The sequence below is a fragment of the Heliconius melpomene genome, chromosome 13 (assembly GCF_056956725.1).
Source record: "Heliconius melpomene rosina isolate 202511_hmr_F chromosome 13, ASM5695672v1, whole genome shotgun sequence".
In the NCBI taxonomy this organism is placed as follows: domain Eukaryota; kingdom Metazoa; phylum Arthropoda; class Insecta; order Lepidoptera; family Nymphalidae; genus Heliconius; species Heliconius melpomene.
In genome coordinates, this window is record NC_140401.1 from 35537 (window position 1) to 63503 (window position 27967).

The 27967-nt window shown below is 38.5% G+C and overlaps 1 protein-coding gene and 1 non-coding gene across 2 annotated transcripts; one reads left to right on the forward strand and one right to left on the reverse strand.

The window, feature by feature from the left end:
• On the forward strand, positions 1-27548 carry vg (transcription factor vestigial). The gene is made up of 7 exons (XM_085196089.1): positions 1-228; positions 4811-4991; positions 10879-11158; positions 14817-14975; positions 19939-20056; positions 20623-20810; positions 25552-27548. The coding sequence occupies exons 2-7, from the start codon at positions 4884-4886 to the stop codon at positions 25599-25601; spliced, it is 903 nt and encodes a 300-aa protein (XP_085052215.1). The 5' UTR covers positions 1-228; positions 4811-4883; the 3' UTR covers positions 25602-27548.
• On the reverse strand, positions 2260-2338 carry TRNAV-GAC (transfer RNA valine (anticodon GAC)). Its single transcript has one exon. It is a non-coding gene; the product is annotated as a tRNA-Val (tRNA).
• Positions 27549-27967: the final 419 nt, after the last annotated feature.

The following is a 27967-nucleotide window of genomic DNA, read 5'->3' on the forward strand; positions in this document are numbered from 1 at the left end:
GTATCGCGCGGCGCGCCGCCTAGATCGCATGTTTTGAGTGTAAGCCGCGCTCTGCTTCGCGCCCAGTGACTACGAGTGTGTGCGGTGCCCAGTGCCCCAGTGCGGTGTCAGTGCTAGTGCGCGTGCTCGTCTGCGGAGCTGCAGGACTCAGCGACTCCGGCGTCGTGGTCTCTGTCATCATCTGTCCCACCACCGGCGCAGACAGAGCGGCATCTGACTTCAAACTTGGTATAAGCTTAAATTTAGTGACTACTTAATAATTATACCAACATTATGATATTTGTTTAATATCCGTAATTTGATATCATTAGATATACCTAAGTAGGCATTATATTTGAAAAAAAAAATTTATATACGTAGATAAACTTAATTTTAAACAATGTACAAATTCTTACTATTGTAACATGTTATCAATGAAAATTAAATACACGAGATATAAGACGGGCCAAAACGGGTGGGTAGGTTAGGTAGTGTAGGTAGGCAACTATGGGTACCCCTAGGCTGTAGGTAGTGTAGGTAGGTAACAACGAACAACAGTCCTGTTCCTACAACAACAAACAAAAACACTTAAATGATAGTTATTAATTTTCATCTTACAGGTAGGTATATAAATATGATGGTAGTTGTTTTTGTATGCATACACAACGAGTGATGGTGATAGTGATGGCGATGTACCTACAAACCTACGTGTTCAATAACTACTATGTTAATACCTGACGTTGCCAGAACTAACGTGCGTTTTTTTGAAAATAATAATAATAGTAAGCCCGCAGGGCAGCAAGGGACGAGCTGTTGGGGAGTGGCGACCCCACGGACCTGAGTCCACCGGAGGGGAATTGTAATCTAACCCCCCCCCCTCTGGCTTGCCTTTATTAGCCGACAGAGTGAAGCGCAAGAGCTATATGCTCGAAAGGGTGGAAGTGCTCAATGTACGTAATAGCGGAGAAACCCGCTCACGAGCTCCTCGTGATGGTGAAACCGCTGCACACCTCTCTACACCCTTAGCCGACCACGTCGATGTTGCGCCCGAGGCACTACGCCGCTTCGTGGGGCCCCATCTAGTGGGAGGCGAGTCACCGTCCGCCAATCATGCGGAATTTGAGACTATTGGCAAAGGTGGTAAAGGCGGGCGTCCGTTAGTCTCATTCAATAGCCCGGTAAAACATTTGTATCTTCTGGTGTCCCCACGCAAGCTCTCCAAAGGACCGGGTTCTCTTGAACCCGCGAATTATTAAACAAACATAATAATAGATAATAAGCGTGATCTGTGTGACGCGAAAATAATAAAAAAATAATTTCGCCTTCTTGTTGTTTAATGACTAAAGTTGTAACAAATATGTATGATTACAACTTCTTTACTTTAATTAATATTTCCCGAAGAAGAACAACCAAAGTACAAATAGAATACCTATGTCAGAATGTTATTTTAAAAGTTAATAGATACTTTTCCTTGACATATGCGTGTGACGTGGTCTTCCTCTAGGTAGGTACATAATTTACTATTTAGGTTTTAGGTAGGTCCCTGGGGTATATACCTTCTATATTATAGTACTTATATATTAATTTGTAATAGAGACCGGCGAGGCTCAGAAGCGCAAAGGCACTTACACCTTTATTGGCATACCTACTACCTATACTTTAGTTTTTACGGTAGGTAGGTACGGTATTTGGCAACTTTTAAAAATTAAACTTGAACTCAACTATCACTCGAAGTACCTACCAAAAACAAAACCCAATTTATACTATACTAGCGACCCTCTTGCGGCTTCGCCCGCTTTAACTACTGGATTATTCATATAATGTATGTTTGCAAAGCATTTAAGATAATGTGAAAATTAATTAAACCCTAATGCAACCCTCATTTTCGTAGTTTTAATAAGGATTTTCCAATTGTTTTACACAGCAAGGATTTTTTAGTAGGTACCGTAATTTTAAATCTGTGCTACTAATCTTTTCAAGTACTTATTAAAATATATTTAAATGACTATTTTTAGATAGTTAAATGAGCATTTTTAAACGGAAGAAATTATAAACAAAAACCTACCTACTAATAACTACTACAAAAAATATGAAACCAAATATATCGCGCTGAAATAATACATTCAACTCGACATATCCAATACGTGCAAACGCATCTAAATCTTCGTTGCTATAAAGGCAGGCTTTTTTTTCGAGCTTGTGGTTGATGCTGAAGAGAGTATTCTGTCCCTGATAAATAGAAAGCACTACGTGGCTGCCTGTGAGGAAAATTAAATAGAATGCATCCGCCGGGAATCGGCCCCAGAAACCCGGGCCGCCCGCGTGTCAGGCGAGCATTCTACCACTGAACCACCGATGCGTGTAAGGCAGGCGGGCACGGCGGACGCATGGCGAGTGGCAAACCGTTACGCAGCAAGGATTTTTTGATATTGTAACAACTTCTAAAGTACTTATTAAAATGAAAAACAGTAAAAGAAAGTTTTGATCTACATTAATTTAATGCTAGTGCTAGTGCTAGTATATTAGTTACGTTGGCCATTTGGCCAACGTAACTAATATACTTATTTATATGCTGAGAGTAAGGGATAAGTGAAACTTGAGTAACATACAGCTGATGTGTCAACGGCGTGATGTGTCAACAATTAAATGCGTTTTTCTGTAAAACTATTCGCAATTTAGAAATTGTGTAAAAAGCAAATTTTATCTTCGTTTAACGTAGAAAATTAATCAAGTATTTTAAAGGATAAGGATTAATACCATTATGGAAAAATATGACTCACAATAAAAAATATATTGAAATTATTATTTTTAGAGAGAAAAATGGTCACTACACGTTATTCTTAAAAAATACGAATATGCCGTCGCGGACATTTTTGTAGATTTTATTAAGAACAACAATACTCCAGTACATTATTTTCATGTAGTACTTACCATTAAAGCAGCGCATGCGCGAAAGTGTATCAACGGGTAGGACTTTATACATATTTATCGTATTTATGTTAATTTACATAAGAATGTACAAATAATAAACTATATATAAACCTTCTACGAAAAATACTCGACCTAATGGTGAAAACCGCATGAAAATCCGTTGGGTGGTTTAGAAGAAGAAGAGTTAGAAAGTTCAGACAGACACGAAAAGCGACTTTGTTTTATAAGATATAGGATAGGATACTATTCTATACTATACTATAATATAATACTATTTACTATTACTATTACTATAATATAATAAAGCGGAAGAGTTTGTTTGTTTGTTTGTTTAAAGATCGCTAAGATCTCTGGATCTACTGTTTCGATTTACTTTATTTTTGTTTTGTATGAAAGCTGCATTCTTCAGAAGTGCTATAGGTTATATAATATTACATTACACATATATACTAATATATTAAAATACTTTCTAATTTGACATGCAATTTATTCTGCCATGTTAATAACAACCGTCGCGTCGCTACGCGACCGTTACCGCGACATTTATCTTTATGAAAATAAATATAATAGTCACTTTTAACATTTTATCTAGATTGAAATTATAGTTTACTGTATAACATTGTAATAAATAATTAAGGAGATGTCACTGATTCGAAATGACCTAGCCTACGGGCGGCACAGTGTGAGGAGTATGACCATAAAATTTTATACATTTTCGAACTATTGTTAATTTTTATATAATTATTTGCCGTTTATAATTAATTTAAACTACACTTTGGTCCTCTTCTTATTTTATTTGATATTGCTCGCAAAAATTATCGTATTTGATGTAGAGAAATGTTTATAATATATATATAATATATCATTTCATAGAGTCGATATCTATGTACGCACGGACGGAAAACTTTAGGTACTTTTTTTTTAATATTAAGAATATCCTTTAGTTACTTTTACTTCTTTTGTTGGTTCATTTCAATAACTCAGATATTTTTTCTAATAATATGTCTACTTATAATTCTTTTTGATTATTTAAGCCTAGGTATATTTTCTTATTAATTCTATTGAAAACTGAAAATAATTACATAAATATATTTAATAAATATTCTTATAGTTCAAGCAGGCGTAGCCGCATCCGGGTCCGCTAATTACCTATATAATATTACTTACAAAATCATAGAGTAATTTCATCGCCGCTATGTGGGCAATTATTGGATAAGTAGGTATAGTAGGTATAGTAGGTGTAGGTACCTGCCTAATAATGGTATGTAGGTGTTGTCTGTAGGCTACAATCATAGGTATATGAACAACGCCCTAAAACAAATTGTGTAGTAGTGGCCGGCGCGGCCGTCAACAACCCGTTACAATTACCCTAGAGTAAGTTTCCGTCGTCTTTCGATGTGTAGACGGCGAAGACTCTATGACTATGGCGATACGTACCTACTAGCAATGAAAGAACAGATTATGGGTTATCTAAAACTGCTAATAATATCTAAAACGTTTAGTGTGAAACGGACCATAGCAAGTGTACAAGGGCCATGTTAAAAACTAGAATGGACCCCCCATTTATAATACCGTGTTGCAAAAGTTCCTAATTCGCGTGTTGACTATTCATTAGTAAGATTGTTTGGAAATTTGTATGCTGCCAGTTGAGCACATATCACTTCGCCAATGTCAAGTTGACTTGCACGCAGTCTACTAATAGAACTATATGTTACAGAATATTTTATACTGATATAACTTTTTTATTTAAGTACCATTTAAAATAAAACAAGCTCTAAATATCAAGGAATTTAATATTTGTTACTTGAGGCGGTCCCCAGCATGGGGATTTTTAAATTGATGTGTTTGCTTATATTCCGTGTATTTAGTAGTTATAAGTGTATTGGCACACACCCACCAGGTGCCCACATCGGGCTGGCAGGCGGGCTGGGCGCGCGCGGGGCGGCGATGGGGCGCGCGCGGCGGCGGGCGGGATGGCGGTGAGCTGCCCCGAGGTGATGTACGGCGCCTACTACCCCTACCTGTACGGCCGCGGCGCCGCGCGCTCCTTCCACCACGCGCCGCACTTCCAGTACGACCGGGTCAGTGCCACATCTCTATTTATTTCATTATAATTACCGTTTAAGTACATAACTATTTAACTTCCTTCCGCTCGTGCCATTATAACCTACTTCTAGGTTATAATTTATTGTGATTTCTATTAATTCGACAAGCATTTATAAGCACTGACATGAACCCACCCACAAACCACCAAATGAACAACCTTCCCGCCTTCTTCGTAATTCTAATATGTGAAATACATACTGGTCGTGCTCAGCAGACGTTTAAGGTAATTTCTAGTTTACTACAAGTATCAATTACAAGCCGGTCAAGACCTCAACCTGTTCGTTGAGGCTCTGAATGGTGTATAACGCTAAATAGGCACCTACTGTATTCTGTAAATAATCCTGAACATTTTGGCTTTGCTTATTCACAACTATAGCTTTTACACTTTGAATTGTAGCAGTGGCAAATTTAGACACACACTGCGAAAATATATATGCGAATACTCAGATCTTTGAGATTTATTTGCTTTTTGGAGTCGATAAGTTGGCATTACAAGAGTCGCGGAGTCCTCGGGGACCTCTGGGCCTCGGAGCCGTCGGTCGTCGCGGACAGCTGCAGATGAGGCGCGTTATCTTTACTGCGGGTCGCTGTAATTAATTGTACGCTTGTACAGTTTCCATACGAGGCGCGCTTCATAATGTTACTGATAACGAACTCTTATCGAATTCAATTAAAAGCTTCGATTTTTTATGTCTCTAAATGTATTTCGGTGAAACTGAATCATAATGTCTGACATGAACGCAATCTCTGCGCCACCTTTGATGGTAACTTGAGGCTTACGAGAATTACTTAGCGCGTTACATCGCATCGGTCCGTCGTCAGCGTCTCTATACCTATCTATTATTCAATGATTAATTGGAATTCGGAGGATTCTGTGGAACTATCACCGACATTCATGACGAAACGGTCCACCATATTATCTATTATAATATGATCTATTATTTGCATCTTTTGCTCTGCTTATATCACATGGTAAATGCACCTTTGCCAAGCCTCTACTGTTACATTTTTTATTACTAAAACCAACAAAAGTAACAACGGAATCACGAAAATTCAATGATTACACGTAATTATAGTATGTTATTTATTTATATACCATTAAAATGTGTCTCAAGTTTGAGAAGAAGTTGGCTTTTGGGTGTTTTTACATGTCAAGTATTTAAAAGTACTTAGGGTCTTAGCGTGTATGGGGCAGGGCGGACTCTCACAGCATACTTATATAAAGCGATTGCAAATACGTTTGATCGAGTGTTTAGTTAGTAAAAAGTAGAAGAAAAATGTCGTGTATGAAAAATTATTTTCAATTTGTGGAATTTTACCAGTACATGTTTACCATATAGTTTTAGTTTAGTAGTATTTAGGTTTTCTACTAATAAATATAAGGAAACGATTGAGGATGAATATAGTACTAGGAGGGTCGGGAACAAAGAATTTATTGAGCCAACTGCCAAAAATAATTTTGGAAAGAGAACAACAAGGTGCATGGCACCCACAACCTTTAATAATATAAATAACCTCACATCGAGTAACGACGTCAGTAAACCAATTTTAAAGATAAAACTGGGAGATTTCAATCTTGAAGAATTAGACAAGGGCATGAAAAAGGTTTTTTTATATAGACATATATTTTTTTATTTTTTATTATTGTATTTTATATTATAGAATAGTTGATAGTAATTGCAATAGTTATTAAGGGGTGTTGCTTGTTTTTTGTTTTCATATTATTCATATCTTTATTCAGTCTCAAGTTTTTTTAATAGTAGTTTTATGTTAGAATGTTAGTTTAGGTTAATAATGTAATGAGCGCCTCTTGCCCACAAACTCACGAGTTTGGCAAGAGATTATGTATGTATTTTCAATGTAAAAACAATAAAATAAATAAATAAAAAAATATTATTGATAATGAGGAAAATAATACATTTAAATATAAAAACAATCTGTATTTTCTATCATTGTATTCGTTTCTTTTAACTTAATTACTTCTTTTTATTTACTATACAATGCAATTTTATAAAGTTTTAAAATATAATTATAGATATTATTTCATCGATATTAACAAATTTAAATCGTAATTTTATTAATTAATGTTTATAATTCGAACCTGATTAATGACAGAATAATAAAAGTGGTTTATTGTTATATAAAAGGTTTTTATACAAGTACCTACAACATATTCATGCAATTGAACCGACGGCATTCAAACGTGACATACGTTTTGCATTTACATTGTCTTTTCGTACCTACCTATATTTCAGAATTTCCTAACAAAATAATTGGATATTATGGTGTCAAAAAAATTATTAATTTTGTAAAAAAAGGTTCCCCCCCTTTATTGGTATTCTATTAATAGATATTATAATATTTATTTATTTATTATTAATTATCTACAGTGTTATCATTTACTCGCTTAGTTTATTACTAGTTAGTTAATTAATCCATGGATATATATTGTTAGAAATAATGACCATAGAGGTTATATAAGGACGACTCTAATTACTGGCTGGCACCTTCAAGGGCTGTCAACGGCGACCGAAGGAAGAAGGATCGCTAACGTCACTCTGCCCGATGAATTCTTTAGAACTGGATATTGTTATTAGACTGCTAGATAATTCCCTTTGGTTGTTTAATAATTATTCGAAGCCTTGTTTTAATTCATTACCTTTCCACTTTATTTAATATTTCCAATAGTTTCTTACAATATATTTTAAATTAATATATTTACTCCAACCGTGACATGTAAAACAATCTTTATTGACATGTTTACCTTTTATCTCATGCCTTTGTGAATAGAGTACCTCACGGAGGGATCAGAGCGAGTGTTCAGTGGTGGGCTGTGGGATACTCGCTACTAGCTAAGTATCTCTTTTGTATAATATATTTGTAATATTATCATAATTTGATAATACCTAATGAACAGAACATCATTTTAGAATATTTTTATACAGTAATAAAGTTAGAAATTTGCAATTTCTGCTTTTCTTAATTTATATAGAGAAAACCACCAGCAATGAGCCATATACCTTCGAGTTTGCGTTAATTACAAAAAACACAGAGTAGAGTGCGTCTCTGATTCAATTCTAAGAGGTATTTAATAAACCCACTCCCGAGAGCGTCGAGAGCGCTTCCACTAAGCAATAACATTTAATTTGCCCGTTTATGGCGGGCGCGCCCTCACCGCCCCCCCGCCGCCCCCCCGTACTCGCCTTGACTCGCCTCGACTCGCCTCACAGACGACTGCAGCCGTATTTATATGTAATTACTCGGTCGCTTATGATATAAATAATGCCTTATGTTGCGTAATCGCGAGGAATGAGAAGCAAATGTCAGAGCTGCATCGATCATGTTTCTAAATTACACAATAAATTACTTTTGTATTACTGTGTAATATGTGTCATGAATATGTATTAGTTGCCCCTTTTTGTGGTAAAATAGTGACAAATATTTTCTGTTCGACCTCATATCGAAGTAATAAGAGCGATGAGGCCCCGATAGTTACGAGACGTCACAGACCGGAGACGCGCTATAATCACTACTAAAGTGTTAATATGAGAAATACTTTATTTACAGACATTATTTTGAATAAATATGTACGGCTTAAAATACAACGTTACCTTTGTTGGTCCGATCCCCGTTCGAGGGAATTAATTATTATTATTTAATAATATTTTCACTCTGGCACCAAGTTCAAAGTCCGCCGTCACGCAGCACGCCATTTCTCGAAAACTTCGGCGTATAGTAGGGAACGGAGTGTCTCAACACTAGGGTCACTCTGCCTCCCCCGCTGTGTGCGGATCAGTGTGGAGCTGATTTTTAACTAACTTCGGCAAGAAAAAGAGGTGATCAATTCTACTATTGATCACCTCTTTTTTTTGTGTTACCTCATAACTTTTGACTGGGTAAACCGATTTTGATTTTTTTTAAAGGTAAGTTACCGTTTTTTGAAAGGTAGTGCTTCCCGAGTGGTCCCATTTTTTATTGATCCATGTCTGACAATTTTATCTATTAGAAAACTACATAAGTCTTAAATTTGCATTAGGTATGTGCGCGAGAAATAGACGAATAACTCAATTTAGCGTTAACCGATTTCGATTATTCTTTTTTTATTTCAAAGGATACACTTTAAGGATAATTTGGTGAAAAATTGGTTATGTTCCTATTATGGGATCCGGTCAAAATTGATAAGATTGTTTTTTTTTTTGGTAAAAAACAGAATTTTACTAATGTTAGCGTAATCGTGTAAAAGTGGGTTGATTTAGATGAAAAAGACAATAAAAGCAGTGGAATTGTGTCAAACACAGACACAGGACACAGTCGCTTGTAGGCGGAAGCCCCGATTGGAGGGTATCTAGAGTAGGTATAGTGTTGTTCTTGAGTGACACATGTCACTTATTGTAGTTACGTGGAACCTCTATTCGAGTACGTTAAAAACATATAGACGGTATGTGTTTTTATTGTGTTATTTTAAAAACGCTAACCGTTTCCGATTCCTAACACTATAATAATTACAAGGAAAAACATTGTTAAAATTAATGTTAGAAGTGAAATTTCTCATCGTTGCATTTCATTTCAACCAACCTCAAAAAAGAGGATGTTCTCATTTTCAACCGACTTCAAAAAAGTGAGAGGTTCCCAATTCGCCCGAATATTTTTTATGTATGTGCTTGTCAATATATATAAATGTTAGTATGCACAAAAATAATACCTAATTAAGTAAAGACAAGTCAAACTACTGCTACAACAAACTCACTACAATATCTAAATACTAAGCCTGTTTGTTTTACTTGGCACCGACTTATAAAATCTTTGTATAATTATTTTTCACTTTTTAGTTCGTTTTGTCGTCGGTATTTGTTAAAAAATAATTTATTATATTGTAGGTATAGGTAGGTAACATTTAGAGACATAGTAAGAACCAATTATTAAAATAATTGAGTGTGATGAATCTTAGGGCGAATATACCGTACACCGCGGCCGCCGCGTCGCGCGTCGTGTCAATTAGTGAACCAAGCTTTGAGAATATATATAATAGACACTTGATCCGGACCTCGGTTATACGGATTCGCGAATATCCGGACTGTCAACCGCGATAATTATATTGTCTAACTTTGTGTCATGTAAAATAACAATTGTCTTAAGTCTTAGTCATTGTTTAATTATATTTGATTGTGTATTCAGATTTATTCACTCAGAAATAATGTTTGTACAAGTCAATTCTGTAATAAACTGTTTGTAATCCATCCTGGATTATCTCTTTTTTATATTAAACACTTCTGATTCCTAAAAAAATTAGCTTTTCTTTATAGATTCGACTAGCGGCCCACCCGCGGCTTCGCCCGCTTGAACCACATGATTCTTCATATAAACAGAGTTGACTGACAGTCAAGTGTGTTGATGTCAATGAATAATTAAATTTATTCGTTCAGAAACAACCTTAAATGTTAAATTATTTACGTGGATAAGGATTTATAATCTTCCTTGTAAAATAACTGTAATAATTGCATATTATAAAAAATACCCAAATCGAATCCAATATTCCAATAAAATCGAATCTAAACTAATTTTGGAATACCGGCTGCATTACCCCGAAGTCAAATCCCATAAAACATAATACTGTGGAAGTAGCAGAAGTAGATAAGACGAGCCGTTTTCACGCCAATTAATGTTCTAATTTTTTTGACGGAGAAAGCAGAGCTAAGTCTATTCGCCGATCCATTAATATGGGGTCCACTGTGGTCTCCGCTGTCATTTGGAGCCTATGGTGATGCCGAGAAATACAGTAGAATCGACAGAATAACGGTTTACCATTGCATGCAAAATGTTCCATGAGGACATATTCTGATGTTGATTATGGCGTGCCTACAGCTGAACGTGCAGAGCGCGGGCAATGCGGGCGAGTACGGCGGCGGAAGCGGCGCGGGCGCCGCGAGCAGCGCTGCGGCGCTCAGCTCTGGCTCGGCCTCGTCGGGCGCGCAGTCGCCGGGCTCGCCGCCGCACGCGCACTCGTTGCCGCAGCACGCGCACCACGCACACCTCGCGCACCACCACGCGCACCACGCGCACCACCTCGGGCCCGCGCACCACTCGCCGCGTCTGCGCACCAAGGAGGAGGACCTCTCCGCGCACGGACGCGCCTCCGCGGACGGTATCAGATTTACACCTATTTTATTGATTCAAAACCATTTAAGTTGTATTTATTTATAATTATTTATTTATTTTGTTATCACATAACTGTAGTCCGACCAAACTGTACAGAAGAAGGCGCTCGGCCAGTGTTATAGTGCTGTGATGCTCCACCCCACGTTTAGCCTATTACCATTTAGAAGACAACCAAAATGTCTTGATCATATAATGTATGTTGCGGTAAATTACACACCTAAAACCTAATGGCACACTTAGAATTATAACATTGGTAGCTAGCATCTACAGGTAGTACTAGTTCAGGTTTCCGTTTCCGGCTGTCAAACTGTGAACACTATTTCTACCATCTCCGATAAAAGCAAGTGAAAAGAAATAGGTCGAGTTGTTATTGAATACTTACAACGTTTGAAAACATTAGAATAAATATTGTGAAGTGTATACAAATAATCAGTTCTCCATAAATTATTGGAGTTGTTTAACTACAAGACATATAAAGTACTAGCGGACGCGCGCAGCTTCGCTTGCGTATTTAAGGGTGAATTCTAATAACCTATGAAACATGTGTTCAACGAAATATTTTTAAGAGTCTAAATTTCAAATTTTATAAAAATCGGTGAATTAGAATGTTATACAGCAAACTATAATTTCAATCTAGATAAACTGCTAAAACTGACTATTATATTTATTTTCATAAGGATGAATATCAATATGTCGCGGTAACGGTTGCGTAGCGACGCGACGGTTGTTATTAACATGGCAGAATAAATTGCATGTCAAATTAGAAAGTACTTTAAAATATATTAGTTTATATGTGTAATGTAATGTTATATAGCCTATAGCACTTCTGAAGAATGCAGCTTTTATACAAAACAAAAACAATGTAAATCGGACCAGTAGATCCAGAGATCTTAGCGTTCAAACAAACAAACAAACAAACAAACTCTTGCGCTTAATTATATTAGTATAGATCAACGATTTAGAGGTCAGCAACTGTCAACTGTCAACGTTTAACGTACACAACACAATTGACATCATTGGCGAAATGAGATGTGCTCAACTGGCACGCTCGAAACGCCATATATCGAGAAATCAATCAATCACAATTGACATTACGATCAGTGCTGCCATCCAAAGGAAAAAATTCTACTATTTTCTACCTTTCAGCTTACGTTCCGTTCCACAAAATTTAAATTCAAAATATTATTTATTCAAATAAACTGTTATAAGCAGTTTTGAATCGTCGAATGAACATATAAGCAAAAAGCTACCACCGGTTCGGAAGGCAGTTCTGCTGAGAAGAGGCGGCAAGAAACTCAACAATTGCTGTTTTCAAAGTCAATGGTACAATCACAATTTATTACATTAGCTGGCAACTATCCCGCATTACATTCAATAGACATTAATTCCATACATGTTAATCCTCTAAATATTCTTGAACAGTGTAATAAGCTTTACTTGTTAGAATTGTTTTTACAAATAGGTACTTTACTATATATAGGAGAGACTCCAGGCTAATACGGAGTAGGATTTATTATTAAAAAACAAATAACGGAATATATAGAAGGATTTGTAGGAATCACGGAGCGTATAGCAACAATAAATCTAAAACTACCGGGGTACAAAGCTCCCTGGTCTATTGTCCAGGTATACTCACCTACGGAGCAAGCTAAAGGGGTAACTATAAACAAGTTCTACCTCGATTTGAATAACGCCATCATAGAACACTGCCACAATAACTTAATAATACTTGGAGACTTCAACGGTCAAATCGGTGAAAGATACCCAGGAGAAGAGTCCTCAATAGGAAACTTTACGTATCATAACAAAATCAGAAGTAAGAACGGAGAAAGAATCATCGATTTTGCAATGGGGAATAACTTAACTATACTAAACACAGTGTACAGGAAAAATAAAAAGGACCTGGGTCCTTTTTATTTTATACTATATTTTTCCTTTTTATCATGCCAAATGGAAAGAAGAAAAATGAAATAGATTTTACAATGACCAACAAAACAAGATATTTTACAAACGTCGATATAATTAATAATCTAAATTTCAACACTGATACTAATACGAACAGAATTAATGGCAAATCAACCAAAAATATCAGACCAAGATAATATACAGGGTATGAAAACTCTAAACACTACGATAGGTATAGAACAAGCTACGATATACAACTGCTCTGAAAGACGCTTTCACAAAATTCGAGGACGCAATGAAGGAACTAGGTATACTGGAAAAATATAACTGGAAAGAAAACACTATAAAATCACAAATTAAGTTTGCCACAAACACTAGCAAAAAATCAAAGAAAAAATTAACAACGAATACTGTTAATCTATTAGAGGATACCCTTTGATTAACGAAAGAGATACACCAGGTAGAATAAATAAGATATCAAGAATTAGCAAAGGAATAAAGAATAGCATAAGAAAGGACCGGAGACAGCACAGAATCAAAACTATTGAAAAATGTATTGGGAAAACTGGGGGAATTAAAAAAGCCTATAGGGAATTACAGTATTCTAAACATTGGATAGTAAAATTAAAAAATGATAAAGGGAAATGGAATCATCATCATCGAAGAAATCTGATAGATTGAATATCAAAGTGATGAGAAACAAGACAAAGGAAACAGTAAAAATTAGAAGGCTTCAATGGAGATGGGCAGGACACATGCTGCGAGGTCAAGCCAAGTGGAGTAAAAGAGTGACTGTTTGGTACCCCAGAGAGGGCAAGCGAGCGAGAGGCAGACCTCAAAAAAGATGGGATGATGATATCAGTATCATAAATAGCAGGAATTACGTGACACGAAGCGGCTCAGGAACGAGCAAAATGAAAAAGGTTGGAAGAGGCCTTTGCTGACTGGCAAACGGATCTGCAGAAAATAAAGAAACAAGAAATATTATATTAGTAAGATTTAGATATAAATCAGGAAAATTATATAACCATATTATATTATGTAATTTCTATAAGTTTGGTTATGTCAAAAATGTTAAAATATGATCCGAATAAAAGGCTATATTATTATTATTATTATTTATTACTAATTCAGGAAAACATCTGAAAACTATACATTTGTGGCTAAATCCTAAAAAATAGTCTGTCTTAAAACGCAGGAGGCAAGATTTGGTATTAAAGCTGCTAATTTCAAGTTGGTACCAGATGAAACAGTTCTGGCTAAGCTAAGCCTAAATTTCAGAAAATGCACGAGACCTCCACTTTTCGTACGGAACCCTAGGTGGGCGAGCCCGACTCGCGCTTGTCCGGTTTTTATTTGAAATAAAAATAAATCAAATTTTATTGGAAATTAATAGAGTGCTACATATAGGTACTCGTAGTTAAAGTTCGATAATGACTAATTTAGTTAAAAAGTGTGTTGTAATCATTAAGGCTCCTCTCCAGAAATAGTACAAAATTATTCCAAGAAACAAAAAATAAATCCAATATTAGATAGATAGATAAGATAAAAGATATAATTTCATGTGTGTACATGTGTTTATGTGTGTGTGCGTGCGTTTGTGTGTATGTGTGAGCGTGCGTGCGTTCATGTATGAATGTGAGTGTAAATCGTATTATATGAGAAAATTTTCAGTTTCCTCTTATGTCATGCCTTTTAGCCAATCAAGCAATACGCTTACAAACATTTGTCGTCCCCAGGCGGCGCCTCCTCGGAGTCGGAGGGCGAGTGCGGAGCGCCGCGTGCGCGCGCGCAGTACGTCAGCGCCAACTGCGTGGTGTTCACGCACTACGCGGGCGACGTGGCCGCCGTCGTGGACGACCACTTCGCCAGGGCGCTGTCCCTCGACAAGCCTAAAGGTGAGTGAGCTGTTACTCACTGTGAGCTGTGGTGGCTTTATGTACTTCTACTTAACAACTGGAAAGACTTAATTGAATGAAGAATAGTTCGATTTTGACAATGAATATATATATATTTTTTATTTTATTTATTTAGGTCACTAACAGGACATACATTTTTACATTAAAATAATACTAACATTCACAATTATATACTAAACTAGCGACCCTCTTGCGGCTTCGCCCGCTTTAACTACTGGATTATTCATATAATGTATGTTTGCAAAGCACTTAAGATAATGTGAAAATTAATTAAACCCTAATGCAACCCGTATTTTCGTAGTTTCAATAAGGATTTTCCAATTGTTTTACACAGCAAGGATTTTTTAGTAGGTACCGTAATTTTAAATCTGTGCTACTAATCTTTTCAAGTACTTATTAAAATATATTTAAATGGCTATGTTTAGATAGTTAAATGACTATTTTTAAACGGAAAAAAATATAAACAAAAGCCTACCTACTAATAACTACTACAAAAAATATGAAACCAAATATATCGCGCTGAAATAATACATTCAACTCCAATTATCCAATACGTGCAAACGTATGTAAATCTAAATCTTCGTTGCTATAGAGGCAGGCGGGTTTTTTTTTCGAGCTTGTGGTTAATGCTGAAGAGGGTATTCTGTCCCTGATGAAAAGCAAGCACTACGTGGCTGCCTGTGAGGAAAATTAAATAGAATGCATCGGCCGGGAATCGAACCCGGGCCGCCCGCGTGGCAGGCGAGCATTCAACCACTGAACCACCGATGCGTGTAAGGCAGGCGGACGCGCTTGTATAAGCAAAACGTCGCGGGGCGCATGTCGAGTGGCGAGCCGTTTCGCAGTAAGGATTTTTTTGATATTGTAACAACTTCTAAAGTTCTTATTAAAATAAAAAACAGTAAAAGACAGTTTTGATCTACATTAAATGGCCAACGTAACTAATATACTTATTTATATGCCGAGAGTAAGGGATAAGTGAAACTTGACTCGATACAGCTGATGTGTGAACGGCGTGATGTGTCAACAATTAAATGCGTTTTTCTCTAAAAGTATTCGCAATTTCGAAATAGTGTAAAAAGCAAATTTTATCTTCGTTTAACGTAGAAATTTAATAAAGTATTTTATATGATAAGGATTAACACCATTATGGAAAAATATCCCTCACAATAAAAAATATATTGAAATTACTATTTGTAGACAGAAATATGATCACTACACGTTATGCTTAAAAGATACGAATATGCCGTCGCGGACTTTTTTGTAGATCTTATTAAGAGGAACAATACTCCAGTACATTATTTTCATGTAGTACTTACCATTAAAGCAGCGCATGCGCGAAAGTGTCTCAACGGGTAGGACTTTATACATCTTGTCATTATCGTATTTATGTTAATTTACATAAGAATGTACAAATAATAAACTATATATAAACCTTCTATGAAAAATACTCGACCTAATGGTGAAAACCGCATCAAAATCCGTTGGGTGGTTTAGAAGAAGAAGAGTTAGAAAGTTCAGACAGACACGAAAAGCGACTTTGTTTTATAAGATATAGGATGATGTCCACATAAGAACTTTTTAATACACATACTTTGGCAAAAAGAAAAAAAAAGAAAAAACACCTAACCCTAACGTACCTAACAATATTACAGACCAAAGATAATATACAATACAAAATGAAACCACCTTATTACCTACTTACGAGACAGTTTAAAATTTATGGCTTCCTTGAATTTACTAAGAGATTCAAAAAAATAGCGCAATATAAATAATAGTAAACCAAAATGAGCTACGTTTAAATAGATAGACATATCGGATATGAATGGCATTCGAACACAAAATAAAGATCGCCGATGACGCAACGCAAACCGGTCGACTCGGGGGGCTGGGAGGGGCTCGGAGGGCCTAAGGGGAACCAAAAACTGGGTCGAATTGTGAATTGAAAGCGAGGCCGAGTTCTGGGACATAGTTCCGCGGCCGCGACTAGTTCGGAAAAACGGGGTCATTACTAAACGTCCGCCGAAACGAGCCGCAAAGTAAAAACGCGAACCAGCGAGCGACGCTTTGTGCTCGCCGCTCCCACCGCCGCCCCCACGGCCCCACCGCCCCACCGCCCCACCGACAAGCTCGTGGTACAATTCACTGCGAATGCATTAGAGTTATCTTGTGGTATTTTGTTTCTAATGCTAATAACGTTTATAAATATTTACAACTTGAACATTCTTCTTGTTTATTTTTGTCATTATTTGGTCTCATGCGTGATTGTATCCTTGGACGTATGCTACTAGCTACCTATATTACCTCATGGTACCTTCAAAAAGCGCGTCCATCTCCCACCCTTAGCTCGGCTGGTGGTACACGGGGTCTACTCGGGGTCCAGCACTTATTATCAGGTGACCCGTACGATCGTTTCGGTTATGTTTTAAACAAAAAAATTATGATGTGGTTTCTAAAATCAATAAGAAAGTTAAAAAAAAAAATTAAGTTAAACAGTTTTATATTGTAGATAAATGTACTAAAAGCAAAAAATAATTTCATGGATACAGTCAACTAAAATAAAATCGTGGGGCACGTCCAATATCTACAATCGAAAGACTATATAATGGCATGAGACTTCACCCACCTAGTGGTAGGTACCTAGGACCCGATGTCTCGCAGGTAACTTACAGGAGAGGCAGCGGCAGCGCCGAGTGTCTCAGCGACGGCCGACGGCCGCGTGCGTCTGTGCGTCGTCCGCGCGCTCGATACGCTGCATTTTGAATGTTGGATATAAATAACTATAAAAATGTATTAAAACTTACAGTCAATTACGAAGAAATTATTACAAATTTATAAAAAGTAGTCAGTGTGCGTCCCGCGCGGATCATTCTTAGTCTTCTCTAGTTTAGCTTGCTTAACCGTCTATGTTGCCAAATATTTTATTATGTTATAGTTAAAGATTTTTTTCTAATTATGACTTAACAATTAATTAAATCCATCCATCAGCCTTTTAAGGTCCACTGCTGGACATAGGCCTCCCCCAATGCTCGCCACTCCATTAATTAAATACTGTTACATAAAGAAAAGCTGAATAAATTGAAATAAAATATAATAAACAAGTTATAAGAACATCTGATTAAATACAAGAACTACCAATACTTAAAGATGGTTATAAAAAATACTGAGGAGCAATTGTCGCTTACGTGTAATTACATTACCATTTAAAATGTGAATACCACCATTTATAAACACATTACGGGCGCGACGCACACATGCACACACAGCCGTGCATACATGCACCGGCCTGCCTCCGTGGTCTATACTTCCAAAGTAAAGAAGAAATCTTTTCTTAGTAATTTACTCAATTTAGTACCAAAATCCAAAAGTGACAAGTAAGGTTTATTTATGCCTGTCACAAATTGAATGTAAAAGAGGTCGACGCGGGTACCTTAGGTACCTACAGTACCTACATGCACCTATGTGTTAGTGTTATATATTAGGTAGGTATATTGCAATATAATTAGGTGCCTTGAGAATGTTATTAATAATCATATTTTTTATTCGAAGTCAGGATTGTAACGAGATACGATCTGTATCTGCAGATCACTCGACTGACCAGTTATACGAGCCTACCTACTCCTACCTACGTGCTAAATAACGGACGACGATACGCTATTAGGAACTAATGTATAGAGGATAATACGTGTTCCTCCTCTGACGCATGTTGGCGGGCCGGGGCCGCGGGCCGGGGGCTCCCACGGGCCGCATTCCGAGAAAAGACGTCGTTTTATTGTGCGCGGAGTTATTGGAGGCTGCGAGGCCGCTTTGATCTCTTATCTCCTCTTTATAGTGTCAACTCGTTGTGTACCTAATAGTGGCCGCGGCGCGTCGCCATTCTTTACTTGGCCGTGTTTGGACGTTCGCATTCGCGTGCTTTTTGTCTCAATTTACCTAAGAGCCTTGGTGGGGCCCCCAGCCCTCTCTGCTACCGTCCATTTAACTGTTTCATGTTTTAGTTTATCCTAAGAATGAGCTTGAATGCGTGAAAAGCGTTGAAGTTTCGTTGCATCGTTTGAGTAACATCACTCGCATCTGTCTAGCTACGTGTATAGAAATAGTTTAAAGCGGATTTATGAAGTCGCCTCTCGTAACATGGTTAGCGTGGAGTTACTATTATAGTAATGTGTGTGTATATTTTGTTTTAAATGCCGTGTAAAATTATTAAAATCACTCTTTTTAATTAATTAGGTACATACTCAGTTAGCCGTCGGTATATTTGAAAAAGAGGCAGCATGAACCAACCGTTCTTAGTTTCCTTTGAGGTCCTGGAGTGAGTGCCACATCACGCAAGGCGGTCGTAGCGCTGAACAACTTTGTTGAAGGTGTCGGTCGCTGGTTGCAGTGCAATACCGCGTAGTGTTACTGGTACATGTGGTACTGGTATCGAGGATTACTGTCTAATATATAACATAACAAATATCAAAATCCGTAAAGTAGTTTTGTAGTGAAAAGCAAAAAACACCCGCAAACTATTGTCTTCGTGTCTTCGTATGTACGAGTGTAGTCTCCTACACTATTTTTAATACGTTTTTTATTTATATTGAATGTACAGAATTGAACAATTACACAGTTTATACATACCTATATAGCTAGATAACAGTGGGTAGGTACTGACATGTGGCATGCAGCAAATGCAGCTAATTCCTTCTGCAATCTATAGACAACTGTATAATAACATACAAATAGACGTAAGTGATTTAACGGCTCGTCTCGTGGCGCTGGCGGCCGTCCACCGTCTCCGTCCAGGCGGAGAGGAATGGCAGCGCTTCCGGGATGCCTCTGCTACTATTAATTATTCAAGTATTTTGTTAATGGGAGCCTGCGTATCTACCTGCACCTATGTAGTTGTAGCTAGGTAGGCAGGTAGGACTGTGTTGTTACATTGTCGTCTTGTGCGCAGAGGGCGTGCCGATGTCGTCGCGCAACCTGCCGGCGTCGTTCTTCAACGCGGCGGCCGCGCCCGCCTGCGCCGGCCTCGACCTCTACGACTACGACCCCTGGCACCAGCACTACGCCGGGTGAGTAGAGTGAGCTTCTCCGTAGCGTCTTCCATATAAGGAAGGTTACTATGTGCCGACTTTATTTATGACAAATACATATTTGCAAAGAACTGTACACCTAATTGTATGCGTAAATAAGTACCTATTAGGTACAGCGCGGGTTGCTAAAGTTATGTCTTTAGACTTTATCACGAAAATGTTAGATCGGATTGCTCGACTCGCTTAGAAATTACAATTTCGTGTTATTTATAATATTTTGATTTTTCAGTCTGGTTTGAGACGTGCTGTTCTGGGTTCTCTCCGTTACTTTTTTCCATCTTTATAAACTTCTTAACTCCATGGCGGTTTATGATATTGCTAATACTACCTACACGGAACGTCAATATTTAGAACGCAAATCAACTCTCCAAATTTGACTGCTTACGAAAGATTTACTTTCCTGGGTTCCCACTCTTAGTCTTTTAATCTTCGGTGAAAATATGACAATGTATTGCAGGTTCCATAATGTCACTTTATAAAGAGTATTTACCTATCGTTATAGTCTATGTATTCGAGTTTATATGATGTAATTGCATGTGTCGCAGGTACGGGCACGCGCACGCGCACCGGCACGCGGCCGAGTACCACGCGGCGGCGGCGCACCACAACATGGCGGCCAGCTACGGCGGCCTGCTGCTGGGCCGCGGCGGCCTGCACGCGCACGCGCACGCGCAGTACGCGCACGCGCACGACCCCGCCGCCTGCGCGCCCTACTCCTACCCCGCGCCGCACGGTCAGTCTCTCCGTCAGACACTCTCTTACTTCATCATTTAAACATATTTTAAACTCTAATTCATTGGGTTGTTTTTGCTGTAGGAGGATATCACAAGTTTTTTATTTTACTCTCTGTGATACGTAATTTTTGATTAAAATTATTAAACACTCTGTAGAAGACTTTATTAGTACGTAATGTTCCCACTCGTAAGTACTCGTAGCGTAGTTCAGGAAGCACAAGCTGCGTAAAGTACAAGACCAACTAAAATAAATGTAGACCTTTTATAAAAAATATGTTAATCACAGTTGCGAGAGCCTCAAATAAATCCTGATATCTAGTAATAATAGCATCGGCAGCAGTGTCGTCGTCGTCACTTTACGACCGCCTTCATTCATCTTATTGCAGGGAGTGATCACATTCTCCCGCCGCCGGCGACACTGTTGTTGTACGCTATCACAGAACACAATAAATAACGCGTCGCTCACCGCCCCCCCCGGGCCACCTCCCCCACACCCAAACTCCCGCGTGCTTACTACCCTCTGCCACCTCTCCCGCCACGGCCTTTTATGTATTTTTGATTTTCAAAGACATTCCACGAACGCCGAGCGCAGATATTTTAATAGTGATGATTTAAGCTCTTTATTCCGGAATCCGGTGACAAAACAGGGCACCGCGTCTGTTATGTATTTCATCTTAATTCCAGATCAGATGTAAATATTGCGCTTCCTCAGCTGTGTGCAGCGAGTGAGAGAGCAACGACACCAACAGTGTTGTCGGTGCCGGTGCCGGTGCCGGTCGCTGACGATTGACGATCGCTGATTAGTATAATTTGCTCGGCGGCCTCTTTGTGGTTAATGCTATCTGCGGACATCGGTCACAACGCGCGCTAGCGGCGCGTAGACGCGGACGGGGGCGGGGGCGGGGGCCGCAAAAAGTGCAGCGGCGAGTTGAAAGAGCCGAGAGGCGAGCGGTGGCGGCTCCTTCTCTAATGACGATGATTAAAATTAATTTGCGCGGTGGGGGTCTGCCAAATTAAATTCTTAGGATCCTCCGCTCCCCTCCCTTCACGTGCTCCCCGCGCGTCCGCGTGCCCCCCTCCCCTCTCTCTATCACTGCACCCCCGCGCTTGATTGATATCCACCGACTCGAGTCGGGCTCGCCTATGCGTCGTTGCAATTTATGTTCCGTCTTCAACGAATAGGGGAGAATGTTGGTAGATAATTAATTCAGATAATCTTCGTAATTCAACTTACTAGGAAATAAAATATATTTATATATATACGGGTAGAGACATTTATTTTCTCAAAAGATTTACATTTAAATGACTCTCAGCATAGATAGGCGCACATAGCAATGCAATAAAAGTAACAATAATCATATAATAGTCTCTGATAGCACAAAGCGAATACCTAGGTGCGGGTGGTTTATTAGCAAACGTAACATAGTACACTGTAACTAGGAGCTATAGGTATACGTTATATACGTTATATACGTTATATAGGTACCTACGTGTTGTAACTTGTCTTCTGTTTAGGTTTCTGGCTGCTGTTGTATCATTTTTGGATTTCCTTTTATATATTTTATAATTACATTATTTTCTTCATTTTTGTACGGTGATTCATTTCTTCTCGTAAATTTAATATGACCTGCCTTTGCTTTGGAGTCTGGTCTGAATAAGTGTTGATGTGTTCGAGGATGAGAAGCATACTTTAAGCGGACGTGTCTTATTTCCCTATGCGTAATCTCATCTCTTCTCTTCTCCGTGCTGTCCTTGTGTACTTCATACATAACGTTACCACGAGCTAAACTTGTTATTTGTTGCAATCAACATGAATTTGACTGGCTACTACGAAGCACACTTGCACTTTTCCCTGAGTATCATTTACACTACTTTTAAGATAGTCAGTAAGTACCTACTTATACCAGTATACATACCTATTGTTTGAGCGGCACCTACCTATGTATATATAGGTATAGGTATATCCTTGTCTGGTAGCTTGTCCCTTATTGTGAGTGCCTTCCCGAGGGGTGACATGTAGCTGTATATGCGCATACTTAACAAAGATGGCGCTATATTTGTATAGGGCGGGCGGGCGGGGGGTGTCGCGCCCGTCGCACACACGCGACCCCGCCCTGGAGGACCCTCGCTCGATGCCAATATACGCCTGCGTTATTGAACAATTCCTAGTAGCGTACCAATACAAGAATTATTTATCGTGTTGTTTTTGCATTTAGTAAAATAAGAAATCTCTTTATAAGATCAATAAAAGGATAGAAGAGTTAATTCTATTGGTACCTGCTACCTACATTAAAGGTTTCAAACGGCTACGCCCGCTTAAACTATACGAATATTTATTAAATATACCTATTTATGAAATTATTTTCAGTTTTCAACAGAGAGATGCGTTAAGCAAGCTCATTTTGGGTGACTTTTCTAACAACAAACTTTGCATATCGTTGCTTAGCAACGGTCGCTTAGCTACGGTTGTTATTAACATGGCGGAATAAATTGCATGTCAAATTAATAAGTATTCTAATATAGGTATTGGTATAGGTATATTGAAAATATTACAAATATGAGAAAAAAAAGTATCCTATGTTCATCCCGAAACCTTCAAGTATCTCTATACTTATGAGTATTTTATCACAATTGAATTAGCGGTTTGGCCCTGATTGCGTAAAAGACAGACAGACAGACAGACAGACAGACAGTTACTTTCGAATTTATAGTATAGGTATGGATGAACAAACTCAAATATCTAATAATGTAATACAGTTCTCTACGATACGCACCTAGTATGTTCCGGGAGATACAACACAGAACCTACTGTCGTAATAAGTATCTCAACACTTTCAATTGATGGAAGAAGCATGCCAGCCCCTAATCCTTGTGTTATAGAAAAGAAAAAAACTATACAAAGACCAGGAAAAGTACCTACTAAAAAGACAACAGAACAGAAATAAGGAAAGTTATCACTATTTAAGGCCGTCGTGGCGCAGGGGCGTCAGGGCGCAGGGGCGCCAGGGCGCAGGGGCGCCAGGGCGCAGTGGCGCCAGGGGTTCGATCGCCATTCGAGGCAATGAATTATTATTTCCTAATATTTTAATTTCTCGCTCCGGGATTAAGGCCCTGCATATTTAAAAAAGTTAAAAGTAAATTAAGGACAAGCATCAATAAAGAAGAAAATTGTAACTATAATACCTAAGTTATAGAATTATAACGTAATTCTTATTTTTTTTGTAACAATCTAAAGATTACAAAAAAAGGAAAATAATTTATAACAAAATAAACTCAAAATTACTTGAAGACGTTTGGTCATTTGATTTGATTGGATTATTCGTTAATACCGACAACATCCCCTATCCATATTGGAAGGTTCCCAAAAACACCGCGTGTCCGGCGCGCGCCGCCACCAGGCTCGCAGCGGGCGATGGGAGGTGCAGCGCTCGCGGAGGGCGGGGCCGCGGCTAGCGAGCCAATGGCGTCGCGATGACCAATGACCGCTCCACTGCCCCCAAGGGTGGCGCATCACGCACCCCGGCACCGCCAGCCGCCTCAGGAGTGCCTCTATCGTAGTGTGTTCCTCTCCGCAAATAAGGGGACTTCAACTACCAACTGCCTATTTAAATAGCATTAAATTAGTGAAACGTGTCTAAAGTTCATGTTCAAGTAAAATGGTTTATAGTTTTCATACGTCAATATATATACACCTACCCTACCTATTTAAATTAAAATGTAACACCTAAGTACCTACCTAACCCAGTAGGTAGGTAGGTAGGTAGGTACGGCTCCGCGGAGTGCGGACTCTCCCGACGGCAGGTGCGACACGAGCGCGGTCAAGTATAACAATCGCAACAAACGAGAATAGTGTTATATAAAAATATTACAAACACGTGACAAACAGATATACCTACTTAAAATTAATCAAAATGAACTGAGGCAGAGGCAACAATCATGACCGTTTTCTATACGACATAAAATATAAAGAGCATGTCTGTTCGTTATTTATCTACGTGTGTGTGAGGTACGTACCTACATACCTATTATTTATCTATTAAATACAAACAAACATGAGGTATCCTAGGGTTCCTGGACAATTAACGCCCACCTAACTTAAAACTATTATAATTTTGGTAAAAAAGAAACTGTGTTTTGTTACTTAGGAAAATAGTTATTGAACGTACCGCGTTGATAACGTCCATGCTGTAGGTATACGGACTAAGCGAGGCTAGTCGTGGCGCAGCGGCACAGAGCGTGGCGGCAGATGTTGCGGGTTCAATCTCTACCCCGGGGTCATGGGCGAGCCCCAGTCTCCCCTATTAATTTATTATTGATTTTTTCCATTGTAATTATTTTCTAATTTATTATTATGACCATTTTGTATGATTTTTTTTAGTTTTAGTATTTTCCTTGTCTTTTCATTTTTTCAAATTAATGTAGGTACATCGACGAAGTTCCTCGCGTCGCGCATTTTAGCAAATATTACTTTATTCTCCATGTTCCCGACCTTTGATGTAACTGTCACTACACTATCTATGATATTTAGAATTCGAGTGGTAGGTATTACACGCAAGGCGTTAAATACCGTACCTACCTTACTTTTTCTACCTAACCTCCTCCTACTACAAATTTTGTATAAAAACAAAGTGTTTATAAGTCATACAGTCATATTCTTATACGGACTTCTTCAGTTCTTTTTCTGTTCATTGATATTAATTGTATTATGATTGTAATGGTTATTGTTGTATTTGTCTGCAGGTCTGGAGGCGCAGGTGCAGGACACGTCGAAGGACCTGTACTGGTTCTGAGAAACACTCGGACCCAGATGTAGACTTGGCGGGTACCTGTGCTCCTCATACTGACTTAATTAAGTAGTACATTGTATCTTTGTTAGTGTACATTTAAATTGATATTAGGTACTTATTGGTGGAACTTGGTTAAAAACTACATTCACTGCAAAATAGAGTTGCTACGTTCAGTATTACATGCAATATTATTATTAGTTAGGTACCTCTACCCACCTACCTGCCTACCTGCCTACCTACTTAACATTACACAAAATAAAATAAATGATGTTAGAAGTAAAATAAGAAAGAAGCATGTTCTTGTAATCTGTGAATCGAACATTCAAATTACGATTAAAACCTATCTACTAAAGTTAAAGTAACTATGTTAAGTTAAAGTACAAAAAAACATATGTTTCGTTTGAAAGAATATTAAGAAGAAGAAATATATTTGTTTTTATTTATTACAAATTTGCAACGAATGTATCTTTTCTTATAATATTTTAATCGTGGATTTGTCAATTACAATTGGTTCACTGCTATCTGTTAACATAAAGTTTATGTTATGATTTAAAAGACATTTAGAAGTAACTTTGTAGAATACTTTGTACGCGACTCGGGGCAACAACGTCCTACCTACTTTATTTGTTTATAACTGTACGCAACAGGCAATGCAATATACCTCCCCCTACTCGCAGACTTACGGCCTCATCACCGTTATTGTAATAACTGTCATTGTTTGTGGGGACATGAAGTCATTGTAATAAATAAAGGAAGCGGACGGACTCGGCTTGTCATTATTATAATTATTTTCGTAAGAACAGAAAAACTTTAGTTGCAATTATGTAGAGTTCCGAGAAGCGCCCGTCATGGGAGCCTCCTCGCGCTGCCTCGACCCGCCTCGACCCGCCTCGACCCGCCTACCCCCTAGGTAGGTATGTCCAACTATATCTTATTTTCAATATGAATCCCGCAGCTGTGTATATAATATTGTGTCAGAGAAGACTCCCGTTATATTTAATTTGCGTAGAAATCGTCTGTGATAATTCTGTTTGAGTCGGCGTGCACTCTACCGACGGTAACCGGTAGCGACAGGTACCCTTAGTGAGTAGAGCATAGTGTTAGGTTCCCGCGGCCGCCCGCGCCGCCGCCTGGTGCTGACCAGCACCAAGCTGGTGGTGGCGGGCGGGCCGCGCCGGCTGTAAATACGTACCGTATGTTAGTGCTAGCGTAAGACATAGTTGTACATATAGATAGACACGTTACATTGTATTGTCACAGAGCTGCCTGATGCCCCGCGTGTGAGGCTCGTGAGGTCGTGAGGCACGAGACATGCGCCTAAAATTCCCTTTTAAGAGTTTTATTATTTTTTCTGTCAGATTTGTATAAAAAATCTCCCAATTATTAGTTATAGTAATATTATTGATATTGTTACTGATTTAAAGAAATAAGTAGGTACTTGCTCTTGTATATTAGAAAACAAAAATTTCGAAAAGAAACTGTTTCAAGATATAAAAATCGGTTACGTACATATTTCTGTAAATGTTACAACTATATATTTCAATACAAGTCCTGTATAATATTGTCGCTCACACGCGAAGCATCGCGAGAACAAGTGCTTCAAGGAGTGCTGGACTTTCCGAAACGCAGCCGTAACTATGGGTAGTGCGCTATTACGCCACCTTCCTGTCAGAGACGCAGAATGCTGTGAATTGAAGAAAACTTTGAATGTTTAGAAAATAATTCGTTTTACATTGTACAAATGAAATAATGAGTGTAAGAGTGCCCCGGGGCGAGTGCGAGCTCCCCGCAACATTCATTGTTTCTCAAATAGCTAACGTTCGTAGCTTGCACTCGCCTCCCCTCCACCGCGCGCACCCCCCGCACCCCCGCAAGTGTCATGTATCTATAGATTATTGTGAATAGCTTCAAGAGCGGGCTCAAAATAAATATTACTTATAAAATATTAAACTGCATTTTATTTATCCCAGCAACAGTGCCCCCGGTCAGATGGAGTCAATATCTAATAATATAAACGTAAACGATGTCTTAATTGTAGTAAGAAGTGATCGTTTCATAGCAGCAGCTGTCGCGTGCACGCGTGACACTACCAGACACTACCAGACACGACAGACTAAGTACGCAGCGAGACCACAATTAACTAATAGTTTTTGGAGCTCCTCACTAAAATTTAAATGGTCAAAATGGTCTCGACGTCGATAAAGCTACGGATTAAAACAAGCTATTTGTAAAGCGCATCAATCACGTCACGGCGCGCGATGGAAATAAACAATGGAAGCCATTACAAAGCTGGGAATTAGAAGTCGGCCGCAAATAGCGCCATTAGCCGCCCTCCGCCCTCCCCGCCCCTCCCCGCCGCTGTTTGTAAA

Excerpts from the sequence above, each read along its gene's own strand:
- vg (XM_085196089.1), top strand. The coding sequence starts at position 4,884 with ATGGCGGTGAGCTGCCCCGAGGTGATGTACGGCGCCTACTACCCCTAC. Across the intron at positions 11,159-14,816 it reads CGGACGCGCCTCCGCGGACG|GCGGCGCCTCCTCGGAGTCG; the intron begins GTATCAGATTTA and ends TGTCGTCCCCAG. Across the intron at positions 14,976-19,938 it reads GTCCCTCGACAAGCCTAAAG|AGGGCGTGCCGATGTCGTCG; the intron begins GTGAGTGAGCTG and ends TCTTGTGCGCAG.